Source organism: Apaloderma vittatum, unplaced genomic scaffold (genome assembly GCF_000703405.1).
Source record: "Apaloderma vittatum isolate BGI_N311 unplaced genomic scaffold, ASM70340v1 scaffold22281, whole genome shotgun sequence".
In the NCBI taxonomy this organism is placed as follows: domain Eukaryota; kingdom Metazoa; phylum Chordata; class Aves; order Trogoniformes; family Trogonidae; genus Apaloderma; species Apaloderma vittatum.
This window is the reverse complement of record NW_009701100.1, coordinates 33,789-55,221: the sequence shown is the minus strand read 5'-3', so window position 1 is coordinate 55,221 and position 21,433 is coordinate 33,789. Positions and strand designations below refer to the sequence as shown.

The window sequence follows — 21,433 nt, the reverse complement described above, 5'->3', positions numbered from 1 at the left end:
GAGCAGCTTAGGGAGGCATCTAAAGGGGAAATTAAACAGAAGCAACGCAGCCCAAGCAGCTCTGCAAGCACAATTACCAAAGGCAGCAAGACCATGGGAACACCGTACACAACCTGACTGGAAGGACAAGGACACCGAATCTTGTTCAACCAGTCAAGCTCAGGATAACGCACATAAGCTACTCTGGAAGCAAAGTTTTGGAGACTAAAGGCATAGTCAAGCCTTTAACCTTCTTTTTTTTTCCCCCTAATACAGTCAACTCTTTGGACTTCAACACTCAATCACCCTCTTGACAAAACGTTTCTGCCCAAGCACTCAAGCCCACTATGTCAAGAGAAGTGATGAAGGTCACTCTAAACACTGAGATGATTGAAGATGTGATCTGTTCCAAACACCAATGGATTTGGGTGTAAAGGAAGACAGCACAGAAATAAGGATTCTTCATCACCTGAACCTTTTTGTATTACTTCCTAGTAAGGTTACGTTGTGACCAAAGTCAGCACAAGGCCAGCAGAAGAGGACTGAGCAAGATCGCCAACTGTTTCAGTATGATTGCCCAAGGACACGCACATAAAAAATATTCTCCTCAAAAATTCCTTCTCAAACAACTCAACTGAGGTCTCAAGCTGTTCGCAGCATAATTACAGCCCGCTGGTTAATTCAAATTTGTTTTCCACAGAAACAAAGCAGTATTTGGCTCAGTCACTGCTATAAAGCTTTTGTTCCTAACTGTATTCAGTCTCTCTGGGAGCCTTAGTATCACATCCACATTTATCTATTTGACAAAGGGTTTACATTCACTGAGCCATTTGTAGCTTAAATTTGCAGCCTCAGATTGTTTAATGATGCTGAATTAGAAATGGTTCTCTAATGACTTTTTGCCAAAGTTGGTGTCAGTCTATTGATTCTTATTATTAAAAACAGAAAAAGGAAAGCAAATAGAGATGCTTTATAGCTTTTCTACAGAAGCAGAACTACTTTATTTCTTTGATGTTCAAAACGCTTAAAAACATTTTGTGTGTGCCAGTGGATTACAATTCTACCTAATGTGTCCTGAAAGTTAGTTTTCATATACATTGAAATTGTTAAGTTTACAGAACGGTTCCTAAGAGACAAAAACCTCTATATACCTAAGGTGGTACCTGTACACTCACGATTTGGTTATAGAATATACATAACCCACTGTATTCCTGTAACAGATTTAGGAACAACTCCTTCCCAGAGTGCTGGATGCTTTTTTCCTATGTACTTTGCAGAAGAATTTTGCTAGCTTAAAAGCCAGGGAAAAAAAAAAGCAAACAAGATTCTGGCATTAGGCTTTGATAATTAACCCCAGCTCTTTCTGCTGTCTAGTCTGTTATACCATTACTCTTGCTTTGACACTTCTGACAGCTGCTTTAACATTCCTTTATTACAATTTTGTCGGGAGAATACAGGGGAGCATTACTTACTTTAAATCATAAAATATTTATCCTCTCCATGATATAGAGTTTAAATCTAAACAAGCCAGATAACAGGAATGGGTGACCTGTCCATCCCAGAAAAACACGTATTTCAGCAACTTCGACTGTTGCAATGATCTCGGTCACTGCTGGACAAAATATTACAGCAATAATACAGATGAGCACTTCCCCTTTGGTGTTATAGCTGCACATTATTACACTACACTTGCTAGTATTACCATTAAGAACAAGTGCCTATTATTTTAAAACCCTAATATTCACCAACTACTTCATGAAAATCCATAGATATCCCCATTCAAACTTCATCAGAGGATACTGCTTAACACGAGAAAAGCCAGTGAGTAGAAAGTGATCGGACAAAAAGGTTTTTCCACAATAACAAGGAAATAATGGCAGAAGTGACATTTTGGCAAAATAAGCTGAGCAACATATTCAAGACAATTCAATAAAAATGCTTTAGCATGTGACAACAATGTCAATATTGCAACATCATGCTATATAAGGAGGAGAACGTAATTTTGAGGAGCTGTAAGCTACAGAATCATCTATAAAGGTCTGCCCACAAAAACCACTAAGCACTGGAAAGCTTCATAACAACCAGGTTTGGATAATTATTTTTGGTTGTGTTTTATTTGGTTGATTATTGTACTGAAATTGCGTATTTCAAACTTAGAATAATCTACTGAAATATCTATTATTTAAAAAGCAAAAGTAAGTCAAATGAGATCTCTATATACAGAACTCATAGGATTAAAAGCAGTCTTCTATTTATGAAATATAAGCCCCTTCCTTCCATTCCCCACCTATTCAATTCATATGTTTCCTTGCATTTTCATATTAGTTTAAAAAAATATTTGGGGTGACTCGCACATTGTCTTTCAGCATGTTGGAATTTGAAATATCTAGAAACTAATTGGTTAAAACGGAAATGTTGCCAAAGACAGGCGAGTCTGTTTGCATGTGAATACCACAGGTGCCCAACAAAAGGATTTGTTTATTAAAGTCGACCAGTGAAGACAGAAAAAACACACAGGGTGGTCTCACAAAGGAGAATACATATGGTCTGATGAATTATGCATACCACCTTTTCCTATTTAAGTATATATCATTGTACAGCATAAATTCAAAGAGCTCATTGTAGAGCAAATCAGAGATTTAAAAGATGACACAAAAGCATTAACCTATATAACCTATATAAGCAGCTAAATCTAACACTGATTACTCCAGAGTATTATGAATTTATTCTACTTTTCTGCACCATAACTGATTTCCATTGCTGCAAAGGATTTCCTATCAGACAAATTTCACAACCACATGACTCAGGACAGACAGTGTTGCAAACCCTTTGATAGCAATATATTTGGAATGTCAAATCTGTTTATTTCTCCTAAGGACAGTTCCCATTTAAAGTATCAACATATGACTCCATATAAAAGCACAGAAGGCACTATGCTTACAGATGGATTATTCTGCATTAAGATTTTTTTAAATCATTTTATTTATTTTTAAACACAGCATGTTAGAGACTAAAGACACTTCAGAAAATAGCTAGCAATCATTCTCATGGGACAAAGGCTTATAGAATTATCCTATGTCATGGTATTTTAGAAAATATTATTTTTGTATTATTGAATTCTTTGTAGATGTCCATCACAGCACTTTAATGTCCAGGGTGTCCCCAAACATTTCTTTCATTCCTGTTAATGGAAGAGGCACACAACTTTAGAAAACAGTATAAATGACATCGCTAGTGTGAATAAGAAAGAATTCTCCTCTCATTCTTAGTGCATGAGGTGACTCAATCCGTGAACAGTAATTGGGACACGTATTTCCTTACACCTCAAAGCTGTAACATAGAGCCAAATTCTGAACGGCTCTCTCTCTCTGAAGCAGTGCTTCAATTCTTAACTTTTGCTTATGTCAGTCACTGTTGGTTTTTTCTTTTTAGTATGTGGTCATCAATACATGGCTCGAACGCCAAGGAATACCACTTTTCCAACTCAGCATTACTCACTTTGTCCTTTCCTCCGATTCACTTGCTGAAACTGCTCACGTCTCCACATAACATAAAGTCACCTAGGTCTGCCTCCACATAGTCAACACAACTGCATCTATGAATTTGATTTCACTAGAGGATCATAAACTTGCTCTCACAGCTCTCAGACTCATTTTGACAAAAGGAGTCCAAACCCTAACGCCACAAGAAAGAAAACGTAAAGCAGCCTCAGAGTCATACATGTGCAGGCATATCTGCACATTTTTAACTTGGGCACTAAGCCACTACACCTACATACGCTGGTCACATACCAGTGCTCCAATTCTGCTATCATCTAATCTTCTTTCCACTAGCTTGGTGGAAAGCTCAAGGTATTCTAGATCAGTTCCACCAGAAACCAGGCATGTCTACATTCTCCTTCTGAGGGATCCTTTACACTCTATATAACCTCATCCAGTCAGGATATCCTGACAATAACCCTAATAAAGAACTGGTGACACACAAAACCACCAGGCGAGAGGCAACGAGTCGCTGCTGCTCCTTCCCATTGCCAGGAGAGCAGTACCAGCAGACCCAGCAAAACCAGCGGACTTCCCAGTAACAGAACCGCATCCTCCCCTACAAAGTCATCAGCTCAACTTCAGCAGGTCCTTTATCTCATGTACTAACCAGCCCCAAGTTTCCCAGAGCAGAGGACTCTCTGGGACAAGCTCCTTGTACTCATTCACCACCTCGGGAACGTCACAAACTTTTCAAGCAGAGCCGGCAGCTGCAGAGCTTGCAGGGCAGTAACTGTTACGGTGGCTCTTTGTACACAGGTGCCTGCTTCATCCAAGAAACCAAACACGCTCACAACCATCAGCCTCAGCACTTCCATACAGTGAAACTAAGTCAAGTATCCAGCACCCACACCAAACAAAACGCTAATAAAAAACTGCGTCTCTTGACAATCAGTTTAAATTCTAGGTAAGTTATTCATAAAATGTAAGCAGGATGAAGCTTTTACAGTTAAGGTCAGATTTACTAGAAAAGCCTGTGTATTTGGAATTTCATTTTAAGTACAGAAAAAAAGAAGAAAGTCATCACCTTTAAGACCTCTGTACTGTACATTCCAAATTACAGTGCGAAGATTATGTTGTCAAGTATTAAAGGGATTAAAAGCTCACTTATACCTTATACCTCGAGATCCGAAATATCAAGCACAGAATTGTCCACCTGTGATTTCTAGAGTTTCATAGTCATTTATTTTACACTAATATATACTCCATTTCACAAGACACTTGCTCCTGAATCTTTTACTCAAAAGATAAACCTTTTGCCATTGTGCAGAGTATTACTTATGAAAGTAAACTTACAAATGTGAATGTGAAAAACATCAGATCATGTAAAACATTATCAAATATACTGTATTCTCTCTAATGAAGGTAAATTCCATCACCTATTTTACTGGTCAACCGAAATTACAAGGTTGTTTTTATCAGCTGATATACACTGCCGAAACAAATAGATGCCATTTTGCATTATTTTTCACTCTTTATATTCAAGTATTTGAATAATGTAACGTTACATTTAAGAGCCCTGCTAATGTCAGGACTGTGTGCCAGTGAAGAAACATCTCCATAAATATTGGGATACATTGACTCATTATAAAAAATGATTAAGGCAGCTCATCACAGATTTCTCATGCTCCAGATAAGCTCAGCCTCATATAGTCAAGCATGATCACTAAACCTGTTCACACACTTTCAACACACTGAGATAATCAGCTACATGATCCCCATCATAAAAGCCAGAGCACACACAGAGCTGGATGAGCAATTTAAAAGCAACACACAAAAGAAATGCTCAGTTTCAGCAGCAGATAGATCTGACTAGACTATTTCTGGGTTTTCTTATATTCAATAAAGTACTTTAAAGAATAAAAGCATAACGTAGAACACTAAAGCCACCATTTCCCTAAAACAGGTTCCAAAGCCTCACAAAGTATCACGATACTTTCTTTGTATTTAGTCCTATTTTCTAAAAACTCAGAATAAGTAGCAATTTATTAGAAATAGCTTATCTCCTGATAACCTTAGACATATTTGATGCACCCAGTGAGTGAAAAGGCTGAAGCACTTCCATGAAAATCATTCTTAAATTGGAGCGTGCACGGTTCCATACAGTCAGGTTAGCTCCTTAAACCACAGCCTTTGTGACTGAGAACAATAGTGACCATGCACACGGTGTTGTATGGTTTCAGCTCCACTGCTTATCAAAGCAATTCTCAGCAACAACCAGAAAAGAAGATATTCAGAGGACTTGTAAATACCGATTTTTTATAGCACATCCCTACAGTAGCTGAAGCAAAAGCCTAACTGCAAGAAGACAATACAAGCTTAAAAGTACTAATATTGTAGGTATTAGGCTGGGATACTACCGCAAAGGAAGTCTTTGTAGTAATTATGAAACAGGGAAATCATCTACACTGCTACTTGTCCATTTTAAAGCAACTCATTTTGAAAGAGCTGCTTCCTTAAATAAAAGCAGGAACAATTTGGTAACCTATGCTTAGTTTTATTTCAAAGGAAAAAAAGCCACCTGTATATGCTAACACAGAGCTCACAGCAACAAAAGGTGAACAAAAGCTCCACCAAGATTTGGCAAGACAAAGGCATATTGTTTCCATGTATATTAAAATATTCTTTAAAGTGAAACTACTTTACATGGATAAACTGCATAACTACATAAGTATTCAGATATTAATGATTTATATTTATGCTTTAAGCTTTTATTCTAACTTTTTACAAAAGACACTCAATTTGCATTAAGGCTAAGACTTTCAAGAATAAAACAAGACCAAAGCAAGATGATTTCTTTTACACAAGAACTTACACAAACGAAAGTGCAGTACAACAGAGCAAGTGATTTCATATTTAATTTCCAAGAGTAATAGGAGGAGGAAATGTTAGCATATGCACTACAAAGAAAGCCTGCCTCAAAGCTTAACTTGTCAGTTCAACATCAGCTCTACAAATTAACAGCAACATGAACTTTTCAAATGAACATGTACGATATTACTACAAATATGGCTTAATCTGTACAATTTCTCTACATTTCAACAGAGGGAAAGACTCAACACAACATCCATCATGAAACATCCAGGATAAAATCTGGGGAGGGTCTACACAGAAAGCAAGGTAAAATTCTGAGTGCCAATGTCATTTCATATATAAAAGAGTATTTTGCCACATGGTAGTCTCACGAAAGCAATCCCACCTTATTATCCTCATTTCTCTCACTTACATGTATGCTGGAGAAAGTGGCGATGACCTGGATGTTTTAAGCACAGGAACTGGGAATTTCCAGATAGCAGGAGAGCTCGTTTTCCATTTCAATGGCATGTTGTCACCACGGTACTACAATAACAGTAAACAGCGTTTCCATAACAGACTACCAACTAGGACTTCCATTCCACACACTACTGACACAGCAGTGGCTGCTGCTAAGAACAAGGAAATGATTCTGCCAATGCCCTTAAACCGATGCTTCCAATCTGTAAAACGGGGCTGCAAGGCATCTCCTTTTAAATCCTGCTGTCCCCTAAAGCAATATGATGATTCTATCCTTCTAACTCAACAATAGTGCCACCTCGTTAGGGAAGCGCTGACTGCAGTATACGTTTAAAAAAAAAAAAAAAAAAAAAAAAAAAAAAAAATCTTATCTCCATAAAATTTTAAAAAAAAAAAAAAAAAAAAAAAAAAAAGACTGCACCGTGCACACCAGCACAATGCAGCTTTATTTAATAAAAGCAGCTAATTTTTAAAGAACTGTTTCTGATGCTATTGTTCTACCTTAACAGGGACACTGCAGCACTGTACTATATTCTCTTCCTATTAACCTCATTTCTGACCAATGGAAATAGAAAAAAAAGAAAGGGTTTCATATGAAAATGAAACAACGTACCTACTCAGAATACACTTGTCATCCTCTGAACATTCTTCTTTTGAGCTGCAACAATACAAATGGGATATAAATCTCAGCATAGCCTTAGGCCACGGCTAATAGAGATCAGTGACTAAATTCAGCAGCCTGTTTTCCTCCTGTGCAAGCTCTGACCAAACAATACAAGAATGCCATTATGGAAAAAGCCCATTGCAAAAATCAGTCCTTCTAATCCATAGCTAGGAAGACAAAATAAAGCACAGATCGCTGCAGGTTTCTGCATGCTCTTCTAATAGCTTCTGGTTCAGGATGCTCTCATTTTCCTATTCTTATTTCCAAGGAGGATGAGCAAAATCTCATGCATTTTACAACATGCTAAGGGAACACAAATACCACTCTGTCTTCTGCAGTAGAGAAGCAGAGTGTGGCACACTGTTAATAGCAGTCTTTGTGGGGACGCTATCAACAACCTAATTCTCAACGCCCCCCCCAGCAGCTCACAAATTGCCTGAAGAACTGATGAAGCAGACGGTCACGCAGGTGTCCATCAGGGACCACTCTGCAACTCTGTCCTCTGCTTGGTGACCTCCTGGGGCTGATGACAGCAGGGAACATAGAAGGCAAGCTATTAAAAAGGAAACGAAAAATTTAATAGCATATTGTGCATAAGCAGAGCAGGTTTCTAGGGAAAAGAAGGAAAAGCTTCAGATATATTGACTCCCTTACTGGAGAATTTTTTAAAAAATCACTTTTAATATATTGCCACAGTAGACAAAATCAACATTAAGATGTTTAACCTACAGATTTCAGAACAGTCTTTGTACAGCATGACAATTTTTCTGTTCATCAGGGCAGCTTAATCCTATCACAAAAAAAGCCAACACCCTGTCACGCTACTCAGCAATAAAGAATAGAACCAGGAACAGAATTTCTATAAATTTAAATGTTTTAATAATGCTTAATAACACTCTGACAGGTTTTTTGTAATAGTAAAACCCACATTGTTATATTTATTTTGGGGATGAAATCACCAGAGAATAATCGCTGCTCCTGATCGCTACTGAAAATGTTTGCCCAAAAGAGTTTGGGGCATTTGAAGCTGTTACCATAAGTGCAGACAAGGAACTAAAATAATCTAGGATGATGAGAGCTGAGGACTAATTCAAAACCAGATGTATCTATTTGACAAACAATTAGGACATCTCTCCCACTTCTTTCAGGAAGTTCTAAATTACACAAGAACAGCATTAACACAGGCAACAAATTTCACACAAACTGCTACTTGAAAGATGAACAGATATTTGCTGTGTAGGACAACAATGTTTATATGCTATAAATATTAAGAACCACTAGCCCTGCAGAGAGCAAGCATGCAGTTTTAGCATAAAGAAGTCTTTCTTTTACTAAGGATATTCATGCAGTTGCAGGCCAACATCCACACTTATCTGCACACACTGTAAATACTGTGTGCAAGTCTCACACATAACACGAGGCTACCAGATCACGCCTTCTCTGCACTGAAGACCTAGACGTTGAAAAAGATACTAGATAGCAGCTATTATACCAACAAATAAAAAGTCACGATTTTTAATTCATGCTAAATTTTACTTTTGCATTTGCTATCATCCAGAAACTGTGTTAAAATACAAGCAAATGCTGTTACTCCCTTCCTCGCATTGAGTGCACAGCCAGTGCATCAACCAGCTGGTCATCGCTTTTAAAGTCTGCAACTCCCTGCTCTGCCCACCCCAGGGAGCTGATTATACATTTTCTTTATTAACAGCAGCATTACTAACATAAAAGAATGAGACTAAGGGCATTCAATGGGCCACTTCTGCAAAGGTAACTCTTGAAACACCCTTTTGGCCAGTAAAATAAAAGTCAACTAGAGCCACACAGGCATTCCCAAGCATTGACTGGTACTTAAGTCAATCAATGCATGTCTGGAAATCACTTCTGACCCCAAGATCATTCACCTGATAGGGCAACATCAGTCCTGCCCAACTTAATCTCTTCCTAATGTCCAGCACACACCACTCGATCAAATGGCCAATGTACAAAATGCAGAACTGAAGGAAGTAGCAGTGCTAAGTACTCTAGAAATAGGCAAATGCTTTTTCACTTGCAAAAGAGCCACGTGGGAAATTAATTGCCTACCTGCACATAAGGAGGGGGGGAATAAAAAAAATAATCAAATACCATTTTCTTCCTGACAGTTACAAATCAGGTATGTATGCTCTACATAAAACTATTCCTAAACAACAGAAAATCACAGTATGTTATTCTGTCATTTTAATTAAGACTCCAAATAACAGTTTAGTTCCATATTTAAGAATATGAAGAAAAATAACTTCATCTCCTGGAGTGCACTGCACCCACTGAATACGGTACATTTTCTGTTCTCATATTACATTGCTTTGCCATTCATCACCAAATTAACTGATACTGAGGGTCAAAAGCAGCACTAGGGCTCCATGCAAAATCTTACTTGGAGAGCAAACAGTTATTCCTAGACAAGTGTTATGAAAATGCACCAAGCTGGAACACCTAACTGGAGATTTGCTTCGAAGTTTAAAACTCTTAACTGCTGAAGTTCCACGATAACTTCACAGATTAAACAGCTTCTTGGGAACATTCACTGGGCTTGTTCTCTGTATTTTTCTCACAAACAAGTTCACATTGAAGACTAAAAGCATCTATCATTTATAACTTGCTTCAAGTTACATTCCACTTATCTGAGTCTCTTACGTATCCTTTATTCTGTAATCAAAATAGGAGAAAGTCTTAGGTTTATAAACAATCATATTTCCAAAGCTGCAGAGAAGATGAACAGCAAAGTAACTGACAGGGTACCAAGCAGTTCTGCAGAAATCTCATCCATAACGTAACTGAATAGGCGGCATAAGAAGAAAAAAAAAGACAAGACCAAAGGCAAGATCCCAAGCTGCCATTTTACAGCCCTGAGCTGTTAGCAGGGCCAGAAGCTACTGACTGAGGCTGCTGAGCCGCACAGCTCTGATCCCACAAAGAGAGGGCACTCAGAGGAGCGTTCAATGGAGCAAGGCCTTTCTTATCCCTCTTCCTCCACCCCCCGCCTCAAATCCTTCTTCGTTATGGACCAACAACCAAGATTCGGCCCCAGATGGGAGGAGTGGGCACACAGCACCGTACTGCCCAAGCACATGAACAAATCACACAGAACCACCCCTTGCAAGGACACTGATCACAGCATCTGCTCTGCCACAAGCTCTTCCTGATCTTCAGGGCAGGAAAGGAGCTAAAAGCACTTCCCTTGGCGATTCTCCTCCTTTTTCTTGTGATATCCTCTTCCTTCCTTTGTGTAACTTGAATCCTGCACTGCTACCACATCACTTCACACCACTGTCAGCATGTGGGCTTTTGCTGCCTTTCACCTGCATCAAAAAATAAAAGTTCTCCTCTTGGAGCCCACTATGCTTACATTGCTGGGGCGTGTACACTTCCGACAAAACTTGAAACCATCTCTGCGTTTCCCATAAGACTTCCCTTCACGGTTGTTCACAGAAAAACAAAAACGTCCCAGACAAAATGATGTATCATAGCCCAGTGGCAACATAAAACTATACTCATCTGAAAGTATTTATTCCCAGCCTGGGAACGCCATATGAATTTTTGTAGGAAAACTAAGCAGAGTCAAAGTTCACTTCTAGACATTCTGCTCATTTTCATCAGTTTGCGCAGATTGATTTAACTTCTTTTTTCAGTCCTTAAACTAAAAACAAAACTGAAAAATGTTTGCTCCGTCAAGTGATTTGCTGCGGTTAAACAATTTGCTGTTCTGCTCTAACAATCTGCTCACCTCTCTCCTTTTACTGATCTACCAAGTACGGGAGGAACCGAAAGCCCTACCTGGAAACAGGGTTATGCTAACGGAGACTTTCTCAGGTCTTGCAAACCCTTTCCAGAGCAACTTGAAAAGTCGTCTACACTTCCAGAAGCCCAGTCTTCTTTCAGCGTTACAGAAAAAAACCTTTCAAAGTTACAGTCACAGTGTGATTTATATCCGCCATGTTCATTTAGAAATGTAGACAACAAAATCTAAATATTTGTGTTACAAGTATTATGCTTTCTAATATTAGACTATTTCCTGCTGGAAGGTGCTTGTTTGTACAAGAAAATATGCTGACTCAAAACCACAGAAAAATAGGTTAAAATGGTGCTGGTAAGGCCAGTAAACATCTTCAGAATTTTGATATTCTTTTCCCCAACACCTATGTTCTAAAAATCCATTAATAAAAAGCCATATTTCCATTTTGAATGGATATATGTTATTATATGACAAACCCTCTGTTTTATGATATTAGCACTAGCAAAGCTCACTCCAAACTGAAGGTAAAAAACCCTCAGTTTCATGTTGGAAGGAATTGTTCTGATCTTTTGTACATGTTACAACTACGAGTCCACTGAGCTGACGTATACTACTACACCAGACCATTTTGATAGAGAAGAAAATTAAACAAAATGCCCCAAACCCAGGAAAATATTCACAAAGCCATGGAGCTCAGATGCAACAATCATTTAAACACCAAATCATTTCAGCATTTTAAATGTGACTGTAAAGGCACAAGTCTAGAAACTGAATAGGAGAGAATAAAGATGCCTAACATTGCTCTTCAGGATCCCTAAAAATTGACAGTGTGATGGCTTAATTAGCTTCCTTATTCCGCTCTCTCCCCTTCACATGGATGCTTCTCGTGCCCCTACCTCTACTTCTGGCTTCTCAGTCTATTACACCACAGCTGTTCCAATTACACAGAATAACTAAAAGATGGTGTTGACAGTACTGCCCTATATATGAGTCAATTAATACCATTTCTTTGACCACATCAAGAAAATATACTAAAATTCACATGAAGCAAAAGTAAATATCTGCCTAAAGAGGAATCCAAAGGAAACCATTACTGTTACATCTACAGTCACCTCATAGCGACACTGTAACATTCCCCAAATATTAAAGTAAAGAGAAAAAATGGGCAATATGGACCTGGCAATACTTTTACTGAAACTACAACTTTTCTAGAAAACTCAAAAGCTCTACCTTAAAAAACACAGTCTTTTGATTAAATTTCCATAAGTAAATTAAGAAATAAGCTTTAAAATAGCTGAAGACAGTTCTGAGAATTACACGTGGTAAGTACTTAGACTTGCCATCTGCTATGTTGTGTCAAAGAAATTTTTTATAACTGAGGGGAAAAAAGTCCTCAGACACCAGATACAAGTTACAACACCTTGTGAGCAGAGATGCTTACAAAATAGTTCTATCAAATATATTTAATTCTTTTAAATAGAGCTGACTGTTCAACGGAAAAGAAATAATCATAAATTGTAAAGAATAAAGAAATGAGATAAACCAGGTTTGCAGCCAACTCCTCCTGCTGTTAAAATACTCTAAGCAACACAGATTCCTGTCTCTAGGGCAACGTGTGTAGGGTCATTTCTAAAACAGGAGAAGAAAAAAAATCAAAAATCTCCAAATCTTTGAATATTTAAAATTAAGCAATCAGGGCATCGACCACATGGTTAACGAGAAGTGCTGCAGTTCGCCATCCACCCACTCAGCGTTTTTTTGCGTATAAATGAGGAAATTGCTGCAGTAACATTTTAGAATGCATCATTTCAGTGAAAATTATTTTTATATCTAAATATACATACTATTTATATATGTACGTGTTCATAAATATAGCATGTGTGTATATATACAGACATGTTATATGTATGCACTATATATACACACACACATTTTTATATATATGTGATAAATTTATATCACCCTGCATGTGACACTTCTTCCCTCCCAGACACTTCAGTAAGGAAAGACTTGAGTCCTCACATGATTTTGTGACTAAGAAAATGTATGTTCTTCAGCAAATCCAAGAGGCAGCAGATGACTGAGAAGTAATTGTGTTGAGTAATGAGTTTCTCAGTTTCTTGTACTCTTTAAAAACCCACAGCCCTGTCCTTGCAAGTATCATTCATTAACAAGAAAAATATTTTGATAGTCTAAATACGAAATTTCTGAAATTAACTGTTTACTGTTGTTGAATTTAAAAAAGCACATAATTTCTTATCAGGTCACAATCAGGTATTTTAAAAGGAATTTTTTAAAAAAACACTTGACTTAGGTTAAATCTCAAGCCAGCTTCCCAAAAAATCAGAGAGAAAGGGAGACAGAAAAAAATTAACAAATCCAGTTTCTGTTACATTTACATTTTTGATATTTAGGAGGGTTAATTTATTAAAATATTAAATTCCATTTCAGGTATATTTTCTAGCTACACAGTCACAAATATCTTAAATCTAAGTGTGTGTTTCTGGCCATGAAAGCAGCTTCATGCCACTTACTGATGCCTTGCATTTTCTTATGTGTATTCTCGAAGAGGGCTTAACACGTTATAATATAAAAAACAAAAATTAAAAAAATAATCAGTTTTGCTTGGGCAAACCATTCTTACATAAAAGGCATCAGGTAAAATAAGGTCTTAAAGCACTTAATAGGAGGTAAAACCAAAATGAGTTAATGAAGGTTTCCAACTTTTTGATCTAAGCCCACGTACTCTGCTGACAACATTCCACAAAGAAGAGATGCTTTTGAATTAACACCGATTTATGCAGAGAACTGTGCTCATCTTCCCCAGGTGATTAAATTTAATAAATGACCACAGAAATCGGAATGCACAGTCACAGCAGCCAGGCTGACCCTGCTGAAAATAATTGGTCTGAAGCAACAGTCATTTTTATTAGGTCAAACTGTGAACTACAAAGAATTTATTTCTAAACAACTTGTACACAGCTGTTACGGTCTGTTGGCTGCACAATTTATTTTAGTAAAGTATGCCTAAATACATTTACACATCTGAATCATATGAGCCAAATATATTAAACAATTTAGTAATTAAAAAGAGGCTGGGACTGAGCACCAGCCGTTAACAACTTCAGTAGTTCCTGCACCACAGACAGCAAACTGCAAACTACATTAGTCAGGGGTTGATTAAAGTATTTAAAAAATATTCTTAAAATAAAAGTTTGTAGGCTTTTTCTTTCATTCATCCGTTATTTACATGCCATCTGTTAGTCATTTTGCATTCCCTATACTTTATTACCTCTACTCAACGCAAAGAGTTGTTGTGGTCCCGCACACCTACACAAAGCAGTCCCTGCTGAACAGTGCAGACGTGGGGAGGTACGAATAAAGCTCATTGATCACTGCTCTTACTGTGTGTTTCTGTAATGACTCAATTTCTTAAAAGAGTAACTTTTTCTAAGCATGGGATTCCCATTGCATTGTCATCTCTGATGGATCCAATCTGCTCACCCACAATCCACAAAATTTCCAATGTGGGCAGTCTGACATACTGAGCTGAGGGCCAGAGTCCCTTGGGGAAGACTGACAGAAAACGAGACTGAAAAGGTTTCAGAGATGCTGATGCTTCAAGTCCAGGCTGTCAGAAATCGCTACGTGCACCTGGAGAGGGGGCAAACGGGGAATGAGGCTTGCAGGAGAAGATTTGAAGCTATTGCATCATGCTGCCCATGGTCACTGCCTGGTGGATTCCTTTAAGGAGTCACAAAAGACACGACACTTACATAGATTCAATCGATTTAATTATTTGGCACTAGCTACTCTTAGGCAAGTTCAGCTTGCCTTCACAAACAAAAGCATGTGAAAGGCTTATGCAGCAAAAAGTTCAGTTTCAACTTTATTACTAATACCAGTAGTTCCTCCATTTAGTGTAAAGAAAAAAAAAGGTACAATTTCTCTACATTATAAAATGAGTTTTGAGTTGGCAGATCACTCCAACTCAGTGCCATCAGAATAGGTGGAATTGGTATTGAAGCTGAGAAAGCTGAATGGATCACATGAACAGAAGGAGTCTTCTACTAAACCCCCATACTTTAAATTTCATCAACTTTTTTTTTTTGCCTATAGGCCAGAGGCAATCAGAAATCAACTCCCCCTTTTTGCCAAAGACAGGTGTAGCCCAAAGACTCCTTCCTAAAAGGCAACATGGGGGAACTCCCTGGTCGGTTGGCTCGGGATCCTCCCTTCCTCAGCAAATCAAGCCAGTGATAACCTCCACGGTACCTGTTCCCTAAAGGAAAGCAAAATCAAGTAACCAGGGTCTCTTGTTTTGATGCTCTTCCATTCCAACAGCAGCAGTGAACATTGACAAAAAACGGGCAGTTTCCACAGGTTCTTTCACTTGCGAGAGGACCAGGACCAAAGACACCGAAGATCTGTGTTTGCAGGTCAAGGAATATTTACACCTCGATGATGTCTGTTAAGATCCTTCCAGTCCTAGGTGCCTGCAACAGCTTTAACTGAAAGATTTCTGCAGAGTTGGGTATTACCTCTTCAGAAGATAGGTACAGAAAAAGGGTCTTCTGTACATTCCCACTGCTGAGTGTTGTTACAGAGAGGAGCCAAAAGGCACACTCTGTAACATTCAGCTGAATGGCGTGTAGGGGGGCATATGAGTATGTTCATGCCACAGAATTACCACAGTCTTAGTGGGTTTTAACATGTTTTTTGAAAAAATAACACCATGAGACTTTCCAAATGTATACTTTTCTTACAATTAGATTTTTCCAGAAGGCAAAAAAGAATAATCACAAAACCGCTGCTTCATATTACACTTCCATTTCTCTGAAATACAGTTATATTTCTAATTTGCCAAATGTCAAAATTCCTGTGTGATAATTAAATTATAGAAAGAAAATCACAAACTGCTTTCTTCTCTAGCATCTATGAGAATATAAATTTAAAGAACAGTGTACCTCTCCTAGGCAAAGTTTCAAAATACGCGAGTTATTTCATTCCAGTTTGTCACGGTGGGCAAACGTACAAGCTGTGATTTCATTTCCAAAGGTAGATTTAAAGTGACAGTTTTAAGATAGAGACTGCAACAACTCTGCAACATCCCTACTTAGTGACAACATAACTAGCCAGATAACTCAGGATCAAATCAGGCTGTACTGCTTTACATAAAATAATTGTACATGGTGAGAAAAGTCTAAGCACAAACTGTTTCAAACTGCTTCTAAAAAGGTCCACAGATGAACACTAAACTTATTTAGATTTTTTTTTAAATTATGAAAGATTTAAATCAAATTGTCTCCCGATTCTAAACCTTTCTTTCATAAAACTTCAGGGTTTTTGTGAGAAGCCAGATGCTTGAAGTTCAGTGCTTTCAGAACTATCCATGTCACACCTTCCTCTGGTCCCATTGCTGAGCCAGTTTCCCAGTAACACCGCACACTCTCATCAGTTTTCTGTATCTTTATAGCATTGGGCACATGACCACGTCACTCCACCCTGCAAACAGACCTTCGGAAACACAGAACCAGAAAAAACAACGGGCAAAGCTCTGAGAAGGAGCAGACTGCACGGAGGTGGGTCCAAGGGCTCAGCCCAGGGGACAGCCACCAAGAGCCAAGCTGCATCACCTCCCTTCCAGCTGCCTGCCTGCACGGCACTTGAGCCAGCATAAAAAGGGGGAAAAAAGGTCTGAATTCTGCAAATAACGCTAGAGTTCTGTGCAAAACAGTCACATTGCTCTCATCTGTACTGCTCTTGTGAATCACAGCAGGCTCAGGAGAGACCACACTATAGAAAAACAAGCAAACAAAATCAAAAGATGAGCACAGTGTAGAGATCCTCAGAGTGAAATGGTGTCGTGCAGCTGCGACAAGCGAAAAGACTGCACAGAAGTCAGCTAAACCAAGAAACATTTGTATTTCAGCACCTTTTGTAGCTGCAGTCATCTACTTTTGAACAGCTAAAAATCTTTTGGATCCATACATACAGAACACCAAACAACTGCGACAACCGAGTGTGGACAAGCCTTTCTCTCAAGCAGTTTAAGAGGTAACAGTTGCAATTCAGGTGTTCGTCTGCCAGAGGGAGCCGAAGGAAAGAAAAACACAGCCATATCTTAAAAACTTCGAGTTTGGGGTTTGTCCTACACCAATTAATTTAACTGTGCAGACAAAAAAAAAAAAAAAAAAAAAGGTTTTAATGCAAAATCGACCCCTACTGTGTGAGGCACAGGGCAGTCACAGCCTCACCTCACCCCCGCACCAGCACTCCCATTACCGAAACCTTGCCAATTCTGCCCAACACACTCGCCCTGAATCCACTGTCATTAAATGCATGGCAACTGGGCAGTGACTAGATTTCCAGTTTGCCAGAATGAAATGCATCTTGCGCTAAAAACAGATTTTCATTTAAATGCCTCCTGGTCTTTTTTGCACGCTCTTTCCGCTTCCGACCTCTAACAATATTGGTACAAATACAAATCTGCATGTGGTTAGAGTTGCCTACAGCCAAAACTATAATTTATAAGTTGCCATATTAATTTCTTCATGCACAGCACCAAATAACCCAAAAGCTTAAAACAGGGAGGAATTGGACTCGTTTTACAAATTGGTAAAGTGAGACAAGTTCATGGCAAACCGGGATTCTGTAAAACAGCTCAGGAAAAAATTCCTCTGCACACATGGACAACCTCTTCTTTCCATCCTGCACTTTAGTTAAACTACTTCCAACTTCAAAAACTTGAGATATAAAAGCCAGCATGAATCCCACCAGAGTCTGCATATTTTTAAAAAGAGCAGACTGCATATACCTTTAAATAGCTCCCTTAAATATTAAAAGCTAAATTGATCCAACTTTCCTCAGACCAAAATTTGACTAATAGTTTTAAAATAAGCTTAGCGGCATCCTGTGTATTTCTGGCAATCACTTTTAGGAAAATCAGTTATGCCACCTTCTGGTATTCATAAGAACTGCTCTACAAGACAAAATACTCATTTTCATAAATATCCATTTTAAATGGGAGAAAATTCTCTCATAACCAGAAAACTCACTGCATGTAGGACACTGATGCAAAGTGTAACTTCTTTAAGCTTCAGTTGGTCATTAGCCTGGAGTAGCTTGAGTCCAGCCTTGAAGCTCCTAAGCCTGTACTACCTGCTGACAAACAGCATTGTTCCCCCCAAGTTACCTGGTTTGAGACCTGAGCTATTCTGCTCTTTGCCCCATTTCAGCAGCTACAGCAAAGCAGCTGGGAAGGGCAGAGAGTGAAAAGGATTAGCAAACTTGTGAAATGGCTTCTGTACAAGCAACTACTTAGAGATTGCACCTAATAGCATAGAAAGCAGATAGGCAAAGAGAAATACATTAAGAGTCTACAATGTCCCAAAAAGCACAGTAAAAGTGTATGGAATCATTATTCACCAGCTCATCAACATAATAAAGAGAAAGATTAAAATGAAACCAGCAGATGTCTGGTGAAAAAAACAACAAAACAGAGGAAACTTCCTCAGATAACATGCTTCAGTTATCACACCACCAGCTTTTCAGTAACGATTTCTTCTTACGACATAGATTCACAGAAGCAACTGTGAAAAGTAATTTAATAAGTGGTTTGTACGGAGAAGCATGGGGGGTGATTCATGCAGACTCCCATACAAGGCCAGTAATTGAACTTTTCCACCCTACCTCCCACTACCAAAGCATCATTAATATTATAACAGAACAAAAGTTACAGATATGAAAAAAACAACCATAAACACCCATAGTTCTGTATTTTACCTGGATCTGTGCAATATAATTTGTACTGCTAAGCACACAAAGGATTAAACTGACTTCACTTCAAAAATTTTTTGATCCTTTCAAACCTAAGCCTTCAATATAAAACTGTTCCTAGCTGCCAAATTTCCACCAATAATTGCTCAAGCACAAAAAGCAGTACATCTTCAGTGAAGAAAGAAGGCATGTAATTAGGTATGATAAAACTAACAAATTATAAGGATAAGTGACTTCAAGTATAAATTCTGATGGTCTACTGTTCCTCATGACACAAACACCTAGTGATTTTCCCATCTTAGATAATGTCTGACTTACAAATTAGATCTTTCTGGTTGTAATTTTTCACTGTAGCTTTGAACTACACAGGTTTCATTACATTAATTCAAAATGTAATTACAAAGTTTGGTGTAAATATCACACAAACCCAAGACCATGCTCAGGTACTTACATACAAGTAGTAGAGTGAACACAGGACAGCCCAAACACGAGAACATCTACAAGCATCCCCACTCGCGCATCACACATCCCCACAAGCCTTTGTTTATTCTTTCAGATACACATATACACACACACATAGATATTTGCAGCTCTTTGCTCCCACTGTGTAATCATTTTCTGGATCTCTAAATAAAGCAAAACTTACGTTAAGCAAAACTTTGCTCTAACGTGTTCTTACAATTAAGGTTTTTTACTCATTCTTAAATTCAGCAGTTTGGTTTCTGGAGATGCCGTAACTATCACTTTGCCCACACAAGGCAGAATGATAATATGTAGAAGGGTGTACACACACCATGGGGCGTACAAAACATTACTTTCATCACAAACACAACTAGAAGTCATGCTGCAATACCACTTCATTCGCCTGAAAGATTTTCCAAGAACCTCAGGAACAACTAACATAACACCACAGTTGCACGGTAATACCTTAGAAGAATAATGATAGTAACTCAGTCCCGGCATAATGTGACTTGCTGCATATTGCACAAAGCATCACCTGGAACACGCAATGCTATAACGCCATACAAAATGCTAAAATGAACACATTTTTAAAAAAACAAACTAAAAAAAAATGCCCCCAAAAAATCAGTCATGACTGAACTGTTCCTGCCTGCCCATGTAGTTGTATTTGTAACTGCACCAAATAAATTTCTGCAGTTTAGCAAAGCATTTCTTCACACACTTGGAACATTGACCCTAAATTTCAAACCTTAAACTGAAAGGAGTGTTGGCATCTAACAATTCAAAGGCAATCTCAGATGAACGCAGTACTTTCATGACACTAAAATCCTTGAAACCTGAAGCTTTTGAGGCCTTTGAATAGCATATACTGGAAACATTAAAAGAAGGCAAGAATAATTCGAGGGGGCCCTGGGAAATCTCTGCTGAGCCAGCCATACACTACTGCACATCCGAAGGCACCGGATACAGCAGTCCGATTAGGAAGGGAGGAAGGCAGGGTGACAAGCCAGATATTTATTCAATAAGGTCAGGACTGAACCTGAAGCGAAATGCAGTTGGTAGCTCGAGATAAGGTGAACGTTTGGCACACGAGTCTTTGCAAACACTGGAAGAAAAACTGTCTGGTGAATAATGAACCCATGCAAGGAAACCAGCAATTAAAGTAACTGCTGGACCACAGGAGTTTTACATAAACACTATTACAGAAGAGTGTTCTTTCTTTATTGCTTCTCAACAAATTTCTGCAAACTTCTTTTCTGGCTCATATCCTGAATCAAGCAACAACATGTACAAACATACCTTTTTCTGTTAGATTCTTTCACTGAAGTAGAAACATATGCAAACCACCAACATCTTGCTGCACAAAACGCAGCTGCTGTGGATTTTTATTTTTTTTTTGTATAAAACATGACAAAATTTTGCTAGGTCCTGAAATGCGCTTTCATAGATTTTGGAGGGGAGAACAGCAGTACTCAATTTAAGTACAAAATATTGATTTATTGAATGGAAAAGACCTCTCTGAAGATTACTAGGGATGTTAAATAATTACATTCAATAAACAGTTAAAGATTTGTTTAGGATTCCCATCCATCATGTCAAGCACCTCCACGTAAAATAACTAAATCTCGTATTTGCATATAAGCAACCCATTCATGGTTATCTTTTATCAATATTCTAGAACAATGCACAAGGCACAGTGAGATTAAGCTTGTGCTTGATTGCTGTAATCTGATGAAAGCATACAAAACCCAAAGGGCAAAAGTAAAATTAAATAAAATTATTGAATCTCAGCTTTCCATTGTTGAGTGCACATAACAAATTCTTCTTAACAGCCAATCCCAGTACTGGGATTCAGTCCATTTGCCCTCCTTCTCCCTCCCTTTGCTCCAAGTTCTGCACTGCTCTTACAACCCAGTACGTTCAGTGTCCAAGCAACAAGGCCATTTCTGTTCTTAGGCAACA

At 38.3% G+C, this 21,433-nt stretch overlaps 1 protein-coding gene across 3 annotated transcripts in view; it reads right to left on the bottom strand.

Annotated features, from left to right (window-relative positions):
* Window positions 1-21,433, bottom strand: part of LOC104281134 (kelch-like protein 13) — a 74,879-nt gene that overhangs the window by 29,357 nt on the left and 24,089 nt on the right. The window contains exon 1 of one of the 3 annotated variants that reach the window (XM_009879034.1): window positions 7,405-7,484. The exons of 1 other annotated variant lie outside the window; for it this stretch is intronic. In XM_009879034.1, coding sequence (XP_009877336.1) covers window positions 7,405-7,484 — 80 coding nt within the window. Of the gene's footprint in view, window positions 1-6,744; window positions 6,871-7,404; window positions 7,485-21,433 lie in introns of those variants that run through there. One more of the 3 variants, XM_009879033.1, reaches the window with a different exon arrangement.